We start from the raw sequence: 17,996 nt of genomic DNA on the forward strand, positions 1-17,996 counted from the left end.
AAAAGTAAGAAAAGACTAGTAAAAGAATTTCCACATCCCCAAAACAAAAAAGTTCAGTTTAAAATCAATGAGCTAATTATTTGTCAATCCACGAGAATCATTTACCTCTTGATATGTCCATGTGGACTTGCATATGTAGGACGTACTAAAAGAAAATTGCATATTAGAATACAAGAACATATTGGGAATATCAGGAATAGTTTAGAAAAACAGTGTCTTCTTACATTTTAAAAATAAACATAATAGTGACCCTACCTTGTTGGAATTCCATGCGATCCAGAGGATATTAACCGATTGGAGGAGAGGAGATTTTATAAAAAAAAAATTGGGCCGAAGGGAGATGCAATGGATTTTTAATTTAAACACTATGCAGCCCAATGGTCTTAATGATGATTTTGAGTTATGTCATTTTTTTTAACTTAAATGTTTTTAGTAGTCTATTCCATATACCTTTTTATATATATATTTAATTTTTATATACATAGATTTTTAATACTGATATCATCATTGAACTTGGTTGCTAGCATAATAGAGATTCACTCACTAATAATCTGTATTTTCTTAGATGAGTACACTTCTCTTTTTCACCCATTTTTGTATGCATGCATTGGCACTTTAAATGAAGAATATTAGATGGCTTCTATTTTGAGATGTATATTTTATAAATTAGCCTGTGAAGAATATGTAATAACACTATCTTCCCTTCTCCCTTTAATTTTTTGTCTGTATACTGCTCAAATTGAGCTGTTGATTTGTAAATCGAAACGGACTTTGATAAAGGAAGGGCATTTGCCCAACTTTAAAATGGACGACATGGAACTGTAAACTTTGATTTGAGAACACGTCCAATCTGTGACGCGATAAGTGACGTCCCAGGTCACGTGACCTTGCTCCGAGACCAGAGCACTTTCATCACTAGCGAAGCACAGCTGTTCACAAAAGAGGACAGCTGATTGGAGGAGGGTATAATTGGAGGACCATACAGGAGGAAGAACACGGTATTTAAACGAAGAATAGCAGCAAACACATTATCAATCAAGAAAGCTGTCTGAGTACAGCGAAACGTGTCTCGGCTGGAGGACTGAAGATCCATTTTTTTATAATACTCATATAATTTTGTTATTTGTAAGTTTTTACTACTTACTCAATAAATTTTGTTTTATATTTGGAATCCATCTTCCATTGTTGCTGCTGAAAGAAGGGTGGTAGCCTCCTTAAAGGCACAGATACTTACACACCAAGAGCCAGGTTTAGGGCTCCTTATCAGGTGAGAAGCCATTTCTTTGCAATTAGGCACTATATATTGGGATTGACTACCCTAGGGGTTCTCCTCTTCCCCTTGTTTCTCTCTCATGTATGCATAAGGATCTTCTGACGCTTAAAGGACCGATTGGGTATTGTGTCACCATAAGCACGCGCAGGCTGTTGAGATCTAAGCCTATTCTATAGGGCTCTGCTACATGTGAGTGAGACCATATAGAATATTTTCTCACTGAATTTATTAAAAACATTACTTGCACCATTTTGCACTTATATCTGTTACTTGCTCCACATGCACACCAGTAGTTTTTATTATTAATCTCCTATACTGAGTGTACACTTGGTCTTTTGTATTAACTCATAGGGTGGAGAGTCCCTGTTTCTAGTGGTAGCTGCTACTATTGTTCACTTTATTAACTGTAAGTGCCTTGAAAACACACAATTTTTGCTTTTGAAAATGTGCACTGTGCTCTTAGCCACACAAATGTTATACTATGCCTAATACCCAGTTTGCACCAGCTGTTGTGGCAGTGCAAACCTGCTTGTTTAACATATGCACAAATACATGTTTTTAAAAAATACTTTTTTTAAGTATTCCTTTAAGATCGGATCTTAATGAAATACTCTGTGTTGGAATTTCACTGAAAATACATTGCTGTGAAGCTTGTGATTTCCACTAGCCTGATGCAGGAAAATTAGGCTTTCTAAGCAGGATCCTCCATAGACCTCAATGCTGTACTTTCAGTTGAAATGCCAGGAGCTGAAGAAGACCAGACTGGGGGGAAGAAGGCGGCACCCACGAGGGATGGGTTCGGGTGGGTAAATCTTGCCTTTTCCTGGCCCCCAGCAGCGATTTCACCGTCGGAGGTCTTTGCAAAGTATGGAAAGACCCCAGGCGATTACAGAGCCGCTTTAAGGAATTAAAAAGGATGTCAACTCAGCCTGGTCGTGACCCTTTAACCTATGAAATAAACCCACTGTTAAGGTCTCCTGTTGCAGACATAAGCCACTTATTAGAAGTAATTATTTCCACCCCGCATAATCATGCCTATTTCTAACTTGGGGATCCGCAAAATCAGTGTGTATGTTTGGCATTGATGTTATTTACCATTAGATGGCCATTGACTTCTGCTCATGGTTTTGTTTTATAGGTGGTGTACTTGCTGTTTGGCATTCTTCTCACCGTGAAAGTTACCCATCCTGATACCATGTCATCAGTTGATATTCAGTATGAAGTCATCGGAAACTACTATGGCACAGAGAGAGTGGCCGGTGAGTCGTGAAAAAGAACACCTTTCACAGAGGGAAATATATACATAATTTATTTTTTAGCGAATTCGGGAGCGGGGATGAATGATAAACAGTGATGGTGTTATTACTCAATGTGATGCAATTTAAATGTGGCTAATTTGTGCATGCTTGGTGGGTTTGATCCATATGGAAGACTATCACAAGATGTCTACAACCAGTAATGAGGAATTGCGTGAGAGACTGAGTGAGTCACTTGGATGATCATGGTACCAGCAGCAAAAAGGCCAGGATCTTACATGGGGATGGCTTGATTCACTAAACTCTGAATTGTAGACAAATGAAAACAGAATTGCAAAATGTCAACTAAAACCAGCCAAGCCCGTGATGACGGTATTATAGTCAATGAATTTATCCAAATGTTGATTTATGCTGAATACATTTAGTGAATAAATCCATGAATAATCTCCACTATATCTTGTTGCTGATCAGTCATTTTGAGATGAAACATTAGGCTGGGTTTAACTCCCCTTAACGTTACAGGGTTTCCCAACTGAATGCTGTTTTTTCCAGTGCGTCACAGGTCAGGTTGGATAAAGAATCAAGGCATTTGCAGGTCATGTTTATTGAGCAGCTGTTAAATGATCGAAAACCATATCTGGAGAACAGATTGTGATAATTAGTGAATGAAGAAAGCTGCCTCTGCCTAATTATTAAATGTAAAGGAAACGAGGAGATCCAATGCTTTTGATGGCAATGTTTATCCAAACTTCTATATTAAAGGGACACACTAGAGCCCAAATACAAAAAATAAATCACTGTTTAGTAGATATAACAAGTGAAAACATGCATTCATTAAATTTTTGATTAATTGGTGTATATCTGTAAACGGATTGCAAAATCTACAGATCTCTCATCTCCAGTCTTTGCAGACACTCCCTTGTTTTTATTTATATATTTAAGACTTTCAATCACAGACTTCCCAATGCAACTCAATGAGAAGTCTTTGCAAGGCAGGTGCTCTGGGCAATTGCTGCCTCTTGGGTTTAGTTCCACTTAGCTAAACAAACCAGGAAGTAACAGGAATAATTGACTGACAACCAGGGGGTGTAAAAAAAGACACAGGAAAGTGTGCAGCGCAAGAGACTCTTATAGGTGTATATCACATTACTTAATACATGCAGTGCAGTATGCATGTATGTATTAATGTGAAATAGGTGGAGCAATAAAAAAAAAAATATAACCCAATGGAGATATCCGCCTAGATATTCCTAAAAAGTAAAACAAAAGGTCGAGATTCTCAGAGCAATGTTGCAGTTATTTCTTTTGTGGAGTCTAATAATTATGTGGTCTAACTCACATTGTTATAATAAACTGGCTCAGGTAGTACAGCTTTGCATAATGCGGTAGTGCAGCTTTAAATGACACAATAGATCCACACGTATTGGTAGCTTATAAATACGGAGATTCTCATTTTGTCTCAGAATGTGCCAATGTCTATTGAGGGTCTGGGACTCTGGGAGTTGGTCACAAATAAAGGGGATATTTTCATTCTGACTGTTTTAAATGTTCTCTTTAGAAGTTGAAAGGTCTTCCCTCGGTTTCATTTGTACTTATCTAAATTGTTTTCCCACATTGTGTCTCTTATATCCCTTTTGATAAAATTGATTTTTTTTTTTTTTTTAAAGAGTAGACTGTTCCATAAAAATGTCTTCCTCTGTGCAATTTCTTTTTAATCTGATATTTGATAACCACGATTTAACGTGACAGCTATCGCTATTTAGAGCAACCGTTTTAAAAAAGGTACTCGTTTTAATAGAATTGGTCTCGATAGAAATTCTTAAATCTAAAAAGTGTACTTCCTGAGTGCTGATTTCTGATGTAAGTTTAATCCCCCACGAATTAGTTTAAAAAGGCTAAGAATGTGTCCAAGGAGACTCTCTCCCTTCCAGATAAAAAAAAAAATACATCATTGATATATCGCATGTAGAGTACCACTGGTGTAAAAAGGTTAATTTATAAAATTGCCAATTTGTTTTTATTGGAAATTGCACTTTTTGTAAACGTGGAATAAAAAACGTTCGGCATTTACAGATGAAAATGAAGGAAAGGGACCTCAGTTAAGAAAAAGGATAAATGAGTCATTTATTACATGTGAGTTTACAGAGGAAGAGGTTCTATTTCAACTGTCAAAAGTAAAGACAAATAAGTCAATGGGACCTGATGGAATACACCCAAAGAGTGTAAAAGAGCTTAGTGGTGTACTAGCAAAACCATTAACAGATTTATTTAACCAATCATTGATAACAGGAGTAGTCCCAGAAGATTGGAAGTTGGCAAATGTTGTGCCCATTCACAAGAAAGGTAATAGGGAGGAGTCAGGCAACTATAGGCCAGTAAGCCTTACTTCAGTAGTGGGGAAAGTGATGAAACCATGTTAAAGGATAGGATTGTTGAACATCTAAAAACACATGGATTTCAAGATCAGAGACAACATGGATTTACTTCAGGGAGATCATGCCAAACTAATCTTACTGATTTTTTTTGATTGGGTAACTAAAATTATAGATCAGGGTGGTGCAGTAGACATTGCTTACCTAGATTTCAGTAAGGCTTTTGACACTGTTGCACATAGAAGGCTTATCAATAAACTGCAATATTTAAGTTTGGATTCCAATATTGTTGAATGGGTAAGGCAGTGGCTGAGTGACAGGCAACAGAGGGTTGTCGTCAATGGAGTATATTCGAAGCTTGGGCTTGTCACCAGTGGGGTACCTGGGGATCTGTACTTGGACCCATTCTCTTTAATATTTTTATTAGTGAAGGTCTTGATGGTAAGGTATGTCTTTTTGCTGACCTGTAACAGGGTTGATGTTCCAGGAGGGATAAGCCAAATGGCAAATGATTTAGGTAAACTAGAAAAATGGTCAGAGTTGTGGCAACTGACATTTAATGTGGATAAGTGCAAGATAATGCATCTTGGACGTAAAAACCCAAGGGCAGAGTACAGAATATTTGATAGAGTCCTAACCTCAACATCTGAGGAAAGGGATTTAGGGGTGACTATTTCTGATGATGTAAAGGTAAGCAGACAATGTAATAGAGCAGCAGGAAATGCTAGCAGAATGCTTGGTTGTATAGGGAGAGGTATTAGCAGTAGAAAGAGGGAAGTGCTCATGCCATTGTACAGAACACTGGTAAGACCTCACTTGGAGTATTGTACGCAGTACTGGAGACCGTATCTTCAGAATGATATTGATACCTTAGAGAGAGTTCAGAGAAGGGCTACTAAACTGGTTCATGGATTACAGGATAAAACTTACAAGGAAAGGTTAAAGGATCTTAACATGTATAGCTTGGAGGAAAGACGAGACAGGGGGGATATGATAGAAACATTTGAATACATAAAGGGAATCAACACAGTAAAGGAGGAGACTATATTTAAAAGAAGAAAAACTACCACAACAAGAGGACATCGTCTTAAATTAGAGGGACAAAGGTTTAAAAATATCAGGAAGTATTACTTTACTGAGAGGGTAGTGGATGCATGGAATAGCCTTCCAGCTGAAGTGGTAGAGGTTAACACAGTAAAGGAGTTTAAACATGCGTGGGATAGGCATAAGGCTATCCTAACTATAAGATAAGACCAGGGACTAATGAACGTATTTAGAAAACTGGGCAGACTAGATGGGCCGAATGGTTCTTATCTGCCGTCACATTCTATGTTTCTATGACACGCTATTCGCACATAAAGCACTTTATGTGCTTTAGGTGTTTGGAGTGTTCCCTTAATCCTATTTTGGGGGGGGAAATCTTTTGTATTTATATCCATTTGATTACAGTGATGTGGTATTTTGTGTGTATTATGCTCCTGTTTTTACTGTGCTAAATCTGCAATGTGAATGTGTTTTTTGTTTTTGCAGAGAATGCATGTGTACTCTTCGCCATCTCCCTTCTTATGTTCACCATGAGTTCCATGTTGGTTTATGGAGCAATCACAGTGAGTAGCGATAATGCCTCCTTAAACAAATCTGTTCCTTACCAGCACCAGCACCACTGTAACTTATTGTAGGGGTTGTGGCATATAGCCTGTGTGTTCTGCCGCTTGTAGTCCTTCACCTCTACTGCTGCTCTTCTGAATCCACTCCATTTTAACTTCACAAGTACATATTCGTTAAACATAGGGATTAATAAACATACTACAAATCTTGGGGTGTTACAATTCTCCTCTAATGTAGATGCATTTCTTTAAATTTCACATCTTATTTTCACCACTTTGCACGAACGCATTCTTTTTCAGATCTCACAAATCGTTTCACCCCTCTACCTACTAAGGCTACTTTCTGTAGTCTTCTTTCCAATAGTATTCTTACAGATATAATATCTGTTTGCATTTTCCTTCTATTCTTTACTTGTTGAGCTAAACTTGTTAGGCAACATGGTTGATGTTGCAATTTCCCCTGCAGTCATATATTGTCTAACTCAGCAAGTTCTTCCTGTTTCACTTCTGCTATTATATTTTACAAAACCTTGATTTGCAGGCAATGCCTACATAGTAAACTTGAATTTTGTAAAACTCAAACAATTACAAATTAGTTTTGCTTTTTTTTTTTTTTTTTTTTTTTTTTTTTCTCTTGTTTTTGATTTTGTGTGATTGTGTGTACATGGATGAAAAGCATCTGTAACAAAAACTGCTCCCTCTCCTTTATTCCCATAGCATCGAGGAGGCTGGTTGATTCCATTCTTTTGCGCACAGCTCTTTGATTTTGCTCTCACGTGCCTTCTTGCAATCAGTTCTCTCACATACCTGCCTGGAATCAAAAACTATTTGGAGCAACTGGTAAGTTTTGCGACAATTGTAATAAATCATTTCAACGTCACCATGTCATGTTCCTGATTAAGAAACTGATATTCGAGTTATATTTATACATTCTCATAAATACAACCTGTAATAGTGTTTTGAATACAGCACAAGGTAAAGTAAACCATTTAAAAGGGAAAAGTACAAATGTGTGAAAATATGCCACATGGAACATTACTGGTTTTAAAACACCTTATCTTTTTTTTTATTTGCCGTTTGTACTGTAGAGGTGCTTAGAATGTTCCTTTAAAAGGCACCGGTCATGGCGCAACAATGGTGCTCATTTTAAAGAGCTTAAAATATCATGCATACATTGTGCTAGCTGTTTTGCTAGGAAATGTAAAGATTGGGAGAATAACGTATTTAAAAACAGGTCTTTCTCCCACTTCTCAGTCAAATCTTTTACAGACGTCATGCCAATGCTTTGACTGAGCAGAGAACCTCCCACATGTGTTCAGATGCTGGCAATGAAGCCTTGTCGGGGCCACACAGGAGATTTGCCCTGCTCGTTAAGTGTCTCCAAACGGGACAAATTAAAGAGACCATGGGAGCATGGCAGACCAGTGATGGGTATTTAAAGTCCAACACCCACAAATAAAAGTAAATGGCAGCTCTAGATCGGGGTACAGTGAGAGACCCCTCACAATCTTACAGATGCATGATGCATTCAATGTATTTGGGGCTGATTTGGTCTCACAGCAAGTTTACTTTAATGACTTGTTCATACAGCTTTATTCATAGTTTTTAAAACTCTTTGTAGCCAGATCAGCCGCTAGCAGCCTGGGCTGCTCTCTCACCAACAATACCCTGCCCCTAGAACCACCCCCTCCATATTTTAGTTGTCTGAAATTTCTTTTAGGAGTGGGCTCCCACAGGTTGATCTAAAGTTGCAAGTGTTTCTACATTTATTTTACAGAAAACCTGTCCTACTAAAATAAATTGCTGTTTGGATGCAGTTTTACGTATAACATTCAGAACATCTGTATATTTCTTTTACTGATATACACTGGTTCTTTGAATTTACCTTTTTAGAGCTGCATTGACCATACAGGGACATGTAAAGAAAAGGCCGTGGCTATGTAGTGAGGTATTCAAATCACAATCCTGTGGGTGTATGTAAATCATTAAACAGGATGTGAGTCTGTTCCTGAAAGTAAATACTGCAAAGCTTTTTGGAGTATATATACAAAATATGGAACTGTGGAGCCTTGGTAGAGGAATTGCAAATCTTAGTCTGTGTTAACCAGTTTTAGTGTTGCGCTAGTAACTTCATAAAAGTGAATCAACCATAAAGTGCCACCTGGGGCACTAGAAAATATTTATGAAATAATTGAAAAAAATTAAAGTACCTATAAACGCATTCAATCCTCCCATATCTTTAAAAAAAATATTTAAAAAATGCACATATCCATAGTGCATACTGCTTATGAGATTTTATGTTAACACCCATAATTAGTTCACTCGCATATATCAAAGCCTCTGTCTGGCTCTGGGTAAAAAACGCTTTCAAGGAGAGGGTTAAATACCCTACTTGATTCCTGGAGCTTTCCTGCATAGGCAAAGCAGCAACAGAATAAAAGGAGAAACCAATGGTGACCCAAATAGTGTTACACTGTTTATTGCATATATAAAAAAAAAAAGCTAAAGTCAAAAGCTTACATAAAGCTAGGGTGATCTCACTATGAGTGAGAGCAGAGAAACTGCTCTGTTGATTAGTAAACGCTCTAATCAGCAGCCCAGGTAAACCTTGTATTTCTGCTCACACGATATAAGCAGGGACACTCCTCCAGTGTAATGCGCTTTGCCTGATCACGTAGGTTTCATCCGGATGGTGGTCTCTGTAATCAGAATCACTGTGACTTCCTATCATTCCAAAGCAATGAATACTAACATTAAAAATATATTTTTCACGTTAGAGGCTTAACGTTGCAGCCGCCCAGTCCACTAACCTGTCAACAACAACTGGCTGTTTTTGTAGGAAGCGACAGAATATAGTATAAAGAAAGTTTACATTGTGTTGTTCCCTCCAATTTGCAACCCTAGGCCCAGGACTTGGTGTCCTAGTGGAATACCCAAAATGCTTGCTGATTTGAAGGAAAGTCTTGGTTTCTTCTTTTGCCATGCAAATCTGGATACATTTCTCTGTATAAATTGAGACTTGGAGAAAAATGTTTAAAGGGACACTCCAGGCACCCAGACCACTTCTGCCCGTTGGAGTGGTCTAGGTGCCAACTCCCACTACTCTTAACCCTGCATGTGTAATTATTGCAGTTTTTTATATAAACTGCAATAATTACCTTGCAGGGTTAAGTCCTCCCCTAGTGGCTGTCTACTAGACAGCCACTAGAGGGCACTTCCTGCTCTATAGCACAGAAAATCTGTGCTAGAGTGTCGCTGGATGTCCTCACACTATGTGAGGACCTCCAGCTTCGCTCAATTCCCCATAGGAAAGTTTCCCTTTAAGTGACCTCTTGTTTTTAGGGCATTGGACGTCCAGTGTCTGCTAAAACCCCATAGGAAAGCATTAATTCAATGCTTTCCTACGGGGAAGGCCTAATGCAATCGTGGTACTCGCCGCGCATGTGCGTCAGGTCCACCTTTCAGCTGTGTATTCTTAGCACTATAGTTACACTTTAATATGGTTTACTGACATTTTTATTCCTGTTATTCCATGTGTTAGTGTCTATTATTTTTATTTTTCCTTCTTTCTATGCCACAAAATAAACTTAGTATTTCTCATTTTGCAGCCAGAGTTTCCTTACAAAGAAGACATGCTTGCAATGGATTCCAGCTTGCTGCTCTTCTTTGTGGTGTTTGTGGGTACATTTGTCATTCTCCTAAAGGTAAGTCTGCTCTTTTATATCCTTTAGGATGAGGGGATTTCTCTTAATAGGACTTCTCAAATGAGCTAAATGTTTAATTATCTGACTCTACTGAAGTCCTTTTTATTTGGCGTGCTAATATAAAGTAATCTATTTTTTTTTTTTCTTTCTTAAACATTTCAGCAAATACTGGACACATTCCAGTGCTTCTGAATTCAGGGGTATAGTGTGCTGTTTTGAGAGTCCTGTGTTCTAGCTCCTTGGCATACTGATTCAGCCATTGGAGTAAAAGTCTTCATTCTCCAACAATCTGTTTTCTAGAAAGCCCAAGTCTGACATAAAATCTCACAGGGAGAAAGGTGCTTTAAAAATTGCTAATTATTATTCTAGTTTCTATTGTTTTTGTACCTTATTTTTCCAGTTTTGTTTTCCTGCTGCACCCAAAATACTGGATACTTTGTTTTGAGAAACATCTAAATTTACCCAACTTATTCCTTTATTAATATAATTTCATGTCTATAAATAGTGCTACACCCAATTCCTTTTAATACCTAGATGGTTCTCTTCTTGATTTCTAAATTTGGTAATTTAGGTACTTTTTACTGCTGCCCAAGTTGGTTAGTCACTGTGCAGCTTCCTTTCAGCTTGATGATCTCTCCATTTAGTATTTTGATCTGTAAGTAAACAATTTATTGTGGGGGAAGCAAAACTGGCCTTTTCATTATTCTCTGGTAGCTTCATGTAATCTATCAGCCTGTGAAGCCGGTTCCTCAGCATTCCACGGCTAGTTTGAACTTTGTGTTGTAAAGATTCATTTAATTTGTGCGTAATTAAGACAAATAAAATCCACTGCTCTGAAGATAGGATGCACGGTGCTTTTCTGTTTTTAGAACATGTTTAGCACCATCATGGGCGCTCCCAATCTCTCGTTATCGCTAACTTAAGAGGCTTGTGTTTTTCAACTTCAATACTGAAAGCTATTTTTTTTTCAAACTCCTTTTAGATGAATAAATGCCTGTTCAAGACTTTATTTTTTATTTTTATTGTTTATTTTTTATTAACTAGCATTTGTGTCTTTCAGGCGTATCTAATCAACTGTGTGTGGAACTGCTACAAATACATAAACAACAGAAACATGCCTGAAATTGCAGTGTACCCAGCTTTTGAAGCACCCCAGAAGGTAACATTCTGGAGCATTCTACATTACTGCAGACACCCATTGCAAAATGACGAGAGTTTTGTATTGAACAATGCTCGGGGAGTGTTTATGGCCGAATGTAAATATTGCCGTTACTCAGAAATGGCAAGATTTGAAATTGTTAGAGAAGAGGGGCTGCATCTGTGCTCCAAACCACTACATTAAGATGTTGTGTTTTTTGTTTTCGTACTCATTATACCTTTAAATAATGATTTCCAGGACTATGATGACAGATGGGCATTTCCATGTTTTTTAATTGCTGATAGTTTTCCAACCTCACTCACAGAATCAGAGCTTTGAACATTCCACTGACAGATCAGGCGTTACTTTTCTTCTTCTTCGCATGAAATCTTCATATTAAATGTATGCAAGCGGAGTGAATGAAACGTGGTTTAGGAATTTCTTTTTGTCACTTTTATTCTTGTTGATTGTAATTCATACTCCACTTACAAAAAAAGAACATTACTGTGAAAATGACATTTTGGAGCACTTAAAATACTTCATTTGGCGTTTGCATCCATTACATACGTAGAAGTAATTATAAAACTTACCCTTTCTCCTTCCATTTTATCATGCTTAAATGAACAACCCAGACTGGAAGTGACCCCCATTTTAAAAACATGATCTATAATTCATTAAGCTGACCACCCCAGCCCAACCTTTAAGAAGATTTATCAGGAGCCTCTTGTATTCCTATAAAGGATCTGATCTTAAATGTTCAACAGCGGTTTATGGAACTAGCACTTATCTGATGTTATTCGTGCAATAGGCAGATGACCGCTTATTGACAGGTGTGCACAATTCTTGCTCTAGCACTTTCTACAAAGAATGAGGAAGCATTGAACTGAAAATTGTTCCAGGGAAAGCTGGTTATTATGCTGCGTTAGATTACAACCAAGGGTTTTCTCAAGTTTTTTGGTCACTTATTTTATTTATTGCATTACTTACATGTTGGCTACAATATGAAACTAATTCCCTGTTTTTTTTTTGTTGACAGTATGTCCTTCCCACATACGATATGGCTGTGAAAATGCAAGACAAGGAGAAAGACCCCCCTCCTCCATACAACCCTGTTTAGTTCCTGAGACTCCTAAGAACTTGGTTTTAATTTCTCCTTTATATTTACTTTAACTGGAACTCTTGTTACCACTGTTCCTATTTTGTTTGTGTTTTTTTTGTTTTTTTTCTTATATTGTTTGCTTTTCTTTTTGCTAAACATTTGATTTTAAAACTAAAAAAAAATGTTTGTAATGCCTTAACCTTTTAAAAACTAGATACATATAATTAGATTAATTATTTACCGAATGACAATCTCTTTGATTAACTTTTATGTGGGAAGTTAAGATTTAAAAACATTTGTTAGTGGTACTTTTTATTTTATTTTTCGTATTTGTATTTTAGTATTGTTTGCATCTTATTCACATGCCTTTAACTATTTGAGACCCCAAGGGGTGCGCAGAATGATTCATCAGGTCACTGCTTCTGGTAGTATGCACTGTCGCAGGAATCTTTTGGCACCTAAAGAATAACGTGATATTTTTATGAGAGTGATGCTTTAGTTGGACATGTTTAAGTCATGCCAGCAGCATGTTTAAATGAATACACATGTAGGAAATATTTTACTATTGGCGTGTGACAGAATGGAGCACTAATCTTATCTGCATATAACTTGTCTTTTACCTGTGACATGATCATACATCAATAAATCTTTATAGAAACCACTGCTGGTTTGTTCATGGTTTATGTTTTGTAATTTATGCTGTTAGTTGGTCCTTTTATTCCTTGGTCGTGCGTGCGCGTGTGTGCGTGCATATTACATATTCCATTGTCTGGGGACCAGTTAAAATTATAGCAAGGTATCTTTGCAGAAATTATATGGGGTGTATTCAGTAGACAATGAATTGATTAGTAACCTGCATGTTTTTTGGCAAAATTACCTGCATTGGGGAAAAAAAAATAGTCCCAAAATATATATATATATATATATATATATATATATATATATATATATATATATATATATATATATATATATACTCATTGAAGCGGTGGGGGGACCCAGAGGACAGGACCAGAGGAGCCGGGGACCCAAGGTATATAGTGTTGTGGATCAGAATGTTGATCTTTGTTATATTCAGAGGAAGCCCAAATTGCTGTTACAAGTGCACTTGGAGAAGCGAGAATTAGACACCAGTCACGTGTTGGTATTCAAAATAAGCCTCTGCCGTTTTATTCATCAGTTGTGTTTTATACATTAAAAAGTAAGTGCTTACGTACAAATACTCATAGAACAGTAATAGGAAGGGAGTACAGATAAGACATAGGGATGAGCGTCATGTACACATAACACATAAGTTTCAAGGTAAGGGAGAACAAAAAGATTAGAGTAGAGACATCTTAGGTGGGGGCTCTCTGCTCCCGGAACTTAGACATAAGTGTTGCCTTAAGTGTCTTAAGTGTTGTTTAAGCATCAAGCATTTCCTGAGTCCAAGTTGGCCAATTTTAATATAGGATTTTAATATAGGATTTCATTATATTCATTATATGACTCCTATAAGCTTGAGCCTTGGAATTAAAGCGGCACTGTCATGCCGAATTCCGTTTTTTTTTTTTTAACCCCCCTCCCGTCTCAACTACATCCAATCGACCCCCTAGTCATCCCCAAATGCCCCTATGCCCCCCACATTACCTATTTTGTATTCTTTATTTTCTGCCCCGATCTATATTCAGGGCGCCGCCATCTTTGTGTGGGTAGGTGAAGTCCCTGTGGGACACGTCATCTACCCACACTACACAGACTGTGAGATTCCCGCACATGCCCAGTGAAACATCTGGACATGCGAACGGGAATTTCATCTATTCATTCATTCATCAGACAGACGAATGAATGAATAGAAAAAATCAAACGAACAAACTAACACTGAGTATCAGTGTTCGTTTGTTCGTTCGGTTTATTACAAGGAGGGATGAAAATGTTACTTGCGCTTTTTCCTTAATCCCTATGTATATTTAGACAAATGGAGGTCATTTAGTTGCTCCAATGGCCATTGGAGGGATGCCCGCCTGCCAACGTCAAGGCAGTCCCTCCCTAAGCGGGTCCTAACACTGACCCTTCAGCCTGCTTCCTTGAGCTTCTGGCAAAGATATCTCTAATGAGACAGAAAGGGGTATTTTTTATATACACCCCTTTACTTATTAACCCTTAATAGGGAACACATGGGATGGGTAGCAGCATTGTAACCAGGCTGTGTGATACAAAGTAAATACAAATTCAAAAAGAGAAGTCCTGCGCTTAAGCTGCAAGGACCACAACACACATCAGCCCCAATATATAGTAAAAACCAAAGAAAAGAAAATGTTACTTGCGCTTTTTCCTTAATCCCTATGTATATTTAGACAAATGGAGGTCATTTAGTTGCTCCAATGGCCATTGGAGGGATGCCCGCCTGCCAACGTCAAGGCAGTCCCTCCCTAAGCGGGTCCTAACACTGACCCTTCAGCCTGCTTCCTTGAGCTTCTGGCAAAGATATCTCTAATGAGACAGAAAGGGGTATTTTTTATATACACCCCTTTACTTATTAACCCTTAATAGGGAACACATGGGATGGGTAGCAGCATTGTAACCAGGCTGTGTGATACAAAGTAAATACAAATTCAAAAAGAGAAGTCCTGCGCTTAAGCTGCAAGGACCACAACACACATCAGCCCCAATATATAGTAAAAACCAAAGAAAAGAAAATGTTACTTGCGCTTTTTCCTTAATCCCTATGTATATTTAGACAAATGGAGGTCATTTAGTTGCTCCAATGGCCATTGGAGGGATGCCCGCCTGCCAACGTCAAGGCAGACCCCCTTAGGACCCGCTTAGGGGGGGTCTGCCTTGACGTTGGCAGGCGGGCATCCCTCCAATGGCCATTGGAGCAACTAAATGACCTCCATTTGTCTAAATATACATAGGGATTAAGGAAAAAGCGCAAGTAACATTTTCTTTTCTTTGGTTTTTACTATATATTGGGGCTGATGTGTGTTTGGTCCTTGCAGCTTAAGCGCAGGACTTCTCTTTTTGTATTTGTATTACAAGGAGGGAGCTACCGGCGTGCAGCTCCCTCCTTGTAATATGTAAAGACAGAAGCGGTGGGGAGCTGTGCTCCCCACCACTTCATAAGCCCCCCAGGTCCCCCCCTCACTCTATGGGGGTCAATATGACCCCCATAATAGCACAAGGGAGATTAAAATCTCCCCAATGCCCCTACTCGCTATATCGCGAGTAGGGGCATGTCCACTAAACAGTGAGCAGCCTGTGGCTGCTCACTGTAAAAAAAAAAAAAAGGGTAATAGGGGGGGGGGGGGGGACCTACTGGCCTCCCCCGCCGGCCCCCACCCCTGGACGGCGGGTGGGGGCCATAATGGGAATGAGGGGGGACCTACTGTCCTCCCCTCAGGCCCCCACCCCTGGGCGGCGGGTGGGGGCCATAATAGTAATAAGGGGGGGGGGGACCTACTGTCCTCCACCCCCCGGCCCCCACCCCTGGGCGGCGGGTGGGGGCCCTAATGGAAAAGGGGGGGGGGGGACCTACTGTCCTCCCCCCCTGGGCGGCGGGTGGGGGCCATAATAGTAATAAGGGGGGGGGGATCTACTGTCCTCCCCCCCCCCCGGCCCCCACCCCTGGGCGGCGGGTGGGGGCCATAACGATAATGGGGGGGGACCTACTGTCCTCCCCTCGCCCCCACCCCTGGGCGGCGGGTGGGGGCACTAAGTAAATTCCCCCCCCCCCCATATCAAGGTGACTAGGGGTGCCCAAGCCCCTAGTCACCCACCCCCCACCCAAATAAAAAATGCCCCTACCTACCCCCCTCACCCTAAAAAATAGTGAGGGGGGAATAAAATTGCTAACCTGTAAAGTAAAATTAAACTTACCATTCGACGTCTTCTTTTTTCTAAAATCTTCATTTTTCAGCCCCAAAAAAGGCCAAATAAAAAACCATCATAGCCGTCGAACTAAAAATAAAATAAAAAACCCGAGCGCAAAAAAAAAAAAAAAACCCGACGAAAAAGAAAAAACCCGAGCGCACAAAAAAAGAATCCATCTTCACCCATGGAGGGCTCCGCGCAGACTGAGCTCCGCAGGGCGGGGCAAGGCTTATAAAGCCTTGCCCCGCCCTGCAATTAGCCTAAGAACACTCTGATTGGTGGGTTTAAGCCAATCAGAGTGCTCTTTGTCATTTTACAAGCGTGGGAAAGTTCTTTGGAATTTTCCCACGCTTGTAAAATGACACAGAGCACTGTGATTGGATGGCTTGAAATCCATCCAATCACAGTGCTCTGTGTCATTTTACAAGCGTGGGAAAATTCCAAAGAACTTTCCCACGCTTGTAAAATGACACAGAGCACTGTGATTGGATGGATTTCAAGCCATCCAATCACAGTGCTCTGTGTCATTTTACAAGCGTGGGAAAATTCCAAAGAACTTTCCCACGCTTGTAAAATGACAAAGAGCACTCTGATTGGCTTAAACCCACCAATCAGAGTGTTCTTAGGCTAATTGCAGGGCGGGGCAAGGCTTTATAAGCCTTGCCCCGCCCTGCGGAGCTCAGTCTGCGCGGAGCCCTCTATGGGTGAAGATGGATTATTTTTTTGTGCGCTCGGGTTTTTTCTTTTTCGTCGGGTTTTTTTTTTTTTTTGCGCTCGGGTTTTTTATTTTATTTTTAGTTCGACGGCTATGATGGTTTTTTTATTTGGCCTTTTTTGGGGCTGAAAAATGAAGATTTTAGAAAAAAGAAGACGTCGAATGGTAAGTTTAATTTTACTTTACAGGTTAGCAATTTTATTCCCCCCTCACTATTTTTTAGGGTGAGGGGGTAGGTAAGGGCATTTTTTATTTGGGTGGGGGGTGGGTGACTAGGGGCTTGGGCACCCCTAGTCACCTTGATGGGGGGGGGGGATTTACTTAGTGCCCCCACCCGCCGCCCAGGGGTGGGGGCCGGGGGGGGGGGCAGTAGGTCCCCCCCCTCTTATTATTATGATGGCCCCCACCCGCCGCCCAGGGGTGGGGGCCGGGGGGGGAGGACAGTAGGTCCCCCCCCTCTTATTATTATGATGGCCCCCACCCGCCGCCCAGGGGTGGGGGCCGGGGGGGGAGGACAGTAGGTCCCACCCCCTCTTATTACCATTATGGTCCCCACCCGCCGGCCAGGGGTGGGGGCCGGGGGGGGGGAGGACAGTAGGTCCCCCCCCCCCTACTACTATTATGGCCCCCACCCGCCGCCCAGGGGTGGGGGCCTGGGGGGGGAGGACAGTAGGTCCCCCCCCCCCTATTACTATTATGGCCCCCACCCGCCGGCCAGGGGTGGGGGCCGGGGGGGAGGACAGTAGGTCCCCCCCCCTACTACTATTATGGCCCCCACCCGCCGCCCAGGGGTGGGGGCCGGGGGGGAGGACAGTAGGTCCCCCCCTCTTATTACCATTATGGCCCCCACCCGCCGGCCAGGGGTGGGGGCCGGGGGGGGGGGGAGGACAGTAGGTCCCCCCCCCCTACTACTATTATGGCCCCCACCCGCCGCCCAGGGGTGGGGGCCGGGGGGGAGGACAGTAGGTCCCCCCCCCCTT

The 17,996-nt window shown here is 40.6% G+C and overlaps 1 protein-coding gene across 1 annotated transcript in view; it reads left to right on the forward strand.

Annotated features, from left to right (window-relative positions):
• Positions 1-13,110, forward strand: part of LAPTM4A (lysosomal protein transmembrane 4 alpha) — a 40,503-nt gene extending 27,393 nt beyond the window's left edge. The window contains exons 2-7 of the mRNA XM_063442124.1: positions 2,412-2,532; positions 6,432-6,508; positions 7,226-7,348; positions 10,117-10,212; positions 11,273-11,371; positions 12,387-13,110. Coding sequence (XP_063298194.1) covers positions 2,412-2,532; positions 6,432-6,508; positions 7,226-7,348; positions 10,117-10,212; positions 11,273-11,371; positions 12,387-12,467 — 597 coding nt within the window. The 3' untranslated portion in view covers positions 12,468-13,110. The remainder of the gene's footprint in view (positions 1-2,411; positions 2,533-6,431; positions 6,509-7,225; positions 7,349-10,116; positions 10,213-11,272; positions 11,372-12,386) is intronic.
• The last annotated feature ends 4,886 nt before the right edge of the window (positions 13,111-17,996 follow it).

Source organism: Pelobates fuscus, chromosome 2, assembly GCF_036172605.1.
Source record: "Pelobates fuscus isolate aPelFus1 chromosome 2, aPelFus1.pri, whole genome shotgun sequence".
Taxonomy (NCBI): Eukaryota; Metazoa; Chordata; class Amphibia; order Anura; family Pelobatidae; genus Pelobates; species Pelobates fuscus.